General features: G+C 43.7%; 1 protein-coding gene across 1 annotated transcript in view; it reads left to right on the forward strand.

The window, feature by feature from the left end:
• Nucleotides 1–2,018, forward strand: part of EVC2 (Ellis van Creveld syndrome 2) — a 158,481-nt gene that overhangs the window by 83,702 nt on the left and 72,761 nt on the right. The window contains exon 11 of the mRNA XM_006874141.1: nucleotides 1,292–1,616. Within this exon, the coding sequence (XP_006874203.1) occupies nucleotides 1,292–1,616 (325 nt within the window). The remainder of the gene's footprint in view (nucleotides 1–1,291; nucleotides 1,617–2,018) is intronic.

Consider the following 2,018-nt stretch of genomic DNA (forward strand, 5'->3'; position numbering starts at 1 on the left):
ATGGCACTTAACAACAACAACAATTCACAGATGTAGCCAATTTGATTTGTTTGTATTCTATCTGGTGAGGTCCATGTGTATGGTCATCTTTGATGTTGTTGTTGTTAGGTGCCAAAATCTATTTGCAATGAAGAAGTCATTGGTCTTGTACAATTCTATCGTGCGATCTCCAGCATCGTTTCTCTCACCAAGGCCATATTTTCCAACTACTGATCTTTCCTCTTTGTTTCCAACCTTTGCATTCCAGTGGCCATTCATTATCAATACATCTTGATTGTATCTTTGATAAATTTCAGACTGGAGAAGTCGGTAGAATTTTTCGATTTCATCATCACTGGCTTTAAGGGTTTGTGTGTCCATTTGAATAATAGTGGTATTAACTGGTCTTCTTGAAGGAGTATGGATATTATCCTATCACAGACAGTTTTGTGCTTCAAGATAGGTCTTGAAATTATTATTATTTTTTTTGATGATGAGTCCAATGCCATTCCTCTTGAATTTGTCATTCCTCAAGTAGTAAACCATGTGGTTGTCAGATTCAAAATGGCCGACACCAGTCCATTTCCGATCGTGAATTCCGAGGATATAGACCTCTATATGTTCTATTTGTGTTTGACAACTTCCAATTTTCCTAGAGTCATACTTCATACGTTCTATGTTTGAATTATTAATAGATGTTTACAGCTTTTCCTCCTCCTTTGGATTGTGCCCCATTAGCAAATGAAGATCCTGAGAGCTTTCCTCTGTTTGCGTTGTTTCAGTCAATTCTACTTGGAGGAGCCAGCTTTCCCCAGTTGTATTTTGAGTGCCTTCCAACTTGAGGGTCTCATCTTCTGGCACTATATCTGACAATATTCTGATTCTGTTCATAATGATTTTATCTTCCGGCACTGTATCTGACAGTGTTCCGCTGCTGTTCATAAGGTTTTGAGTGGCTGACTATTCAGAAGTAGCCCACCTTTTCTTCTCCCTAGTCTGTCTTAGTCTGGAAGCTCAGCTGACACCTTTCCATCATGGGTGACCCTGCTGATATTTGAAATACCCATGGCACAGCTTCCAGAATCACAGTAACCCACAAGCCACCACAGTGTGCCAAGCTGATAGATGAATGATGGCTAGCTTGCAATTATGGGATGGGGCAAAAAGCAGGGAGTAAGGGAAGAGGAGGAGGGGAAAAGCAAGCATAAACTATTTTACCTACAGAAAACTTAAGTCCCGTACGCTTTCGGGGACCTTTGTTTTCTTTTGTGATTTTATGTAATGGAATTCTCCTAACCTTTGTGTCTTCCAGCTTGGAGATTGCAACCCTGAATCAAGCTGATTCCGATCTGGAGGCTTGTCGAACCCAAATCAGCAAAGATATCATTGCCCTTCTCCTGAGAAGTCTGACCAGCAGGGGCCATCTCTCTCCACAAGCAGAGCGGAGGATGGGCATGGTCTTCAAACAAGAGTTTCTGTTGCTGGAAAATGAAATCCAGGAGGAGTATGATCGGAAGATGGTGGCATTGACGGCCGAATGTGACCTGGAAACCCAAAAGAAGACGGAGAGCCAGTACCAGAGGGAGATGGCGGCCATGGAAGAAGCTGAAGAGCTGCTGAAGCGTGTTAGCGAGAGGGTACGCTGTCGCCCAAGCAAGCCTTTCACTGGCTTCTCTCTTTCCTTTCAGGGATTCGTCCTTCACCCACCCACTCCCCACCCACCCACCTATCTGTGTGTACATACTTCTATCACCCATCCATCCACCAACTCACCCATCTACCCACCTAGTCATCCATCCAGCCATCCTTCCATTCATCTATGTTCATTCACAGAACCGTCCATGCATTCATACAATTCATCCCATTCACCAACTCACACATCTACGCACCTAGTCATCCATCCACCTATTAATCTACTTACCCATCCATGCATGCATCCATACACCCATCCATCTGTCCATCCATCCATCTGTCCATGCTTCTATCGCCCACCCATCCAGTCACTCATCAACCTACCTATTCCTCCGTTTACCCATTCC

The sequence above is a fragment of the Chrysochloris asiatica genome, unplaced genomic scaffold (genome assembly GCF_000296735.1).
Source record: "Chrysochloris asiatica unplaced genomic scaffold, ChrAsi1.0 scaffold00262, whole genome shotgun sequence".
NCBI classification, from domain to species: Eukaryota; Metazoa; Chordata; class Mammalia; order Afrosoricida; family Chrysochloridae; genus Chrysochloris; species Chrysochloris asiatica.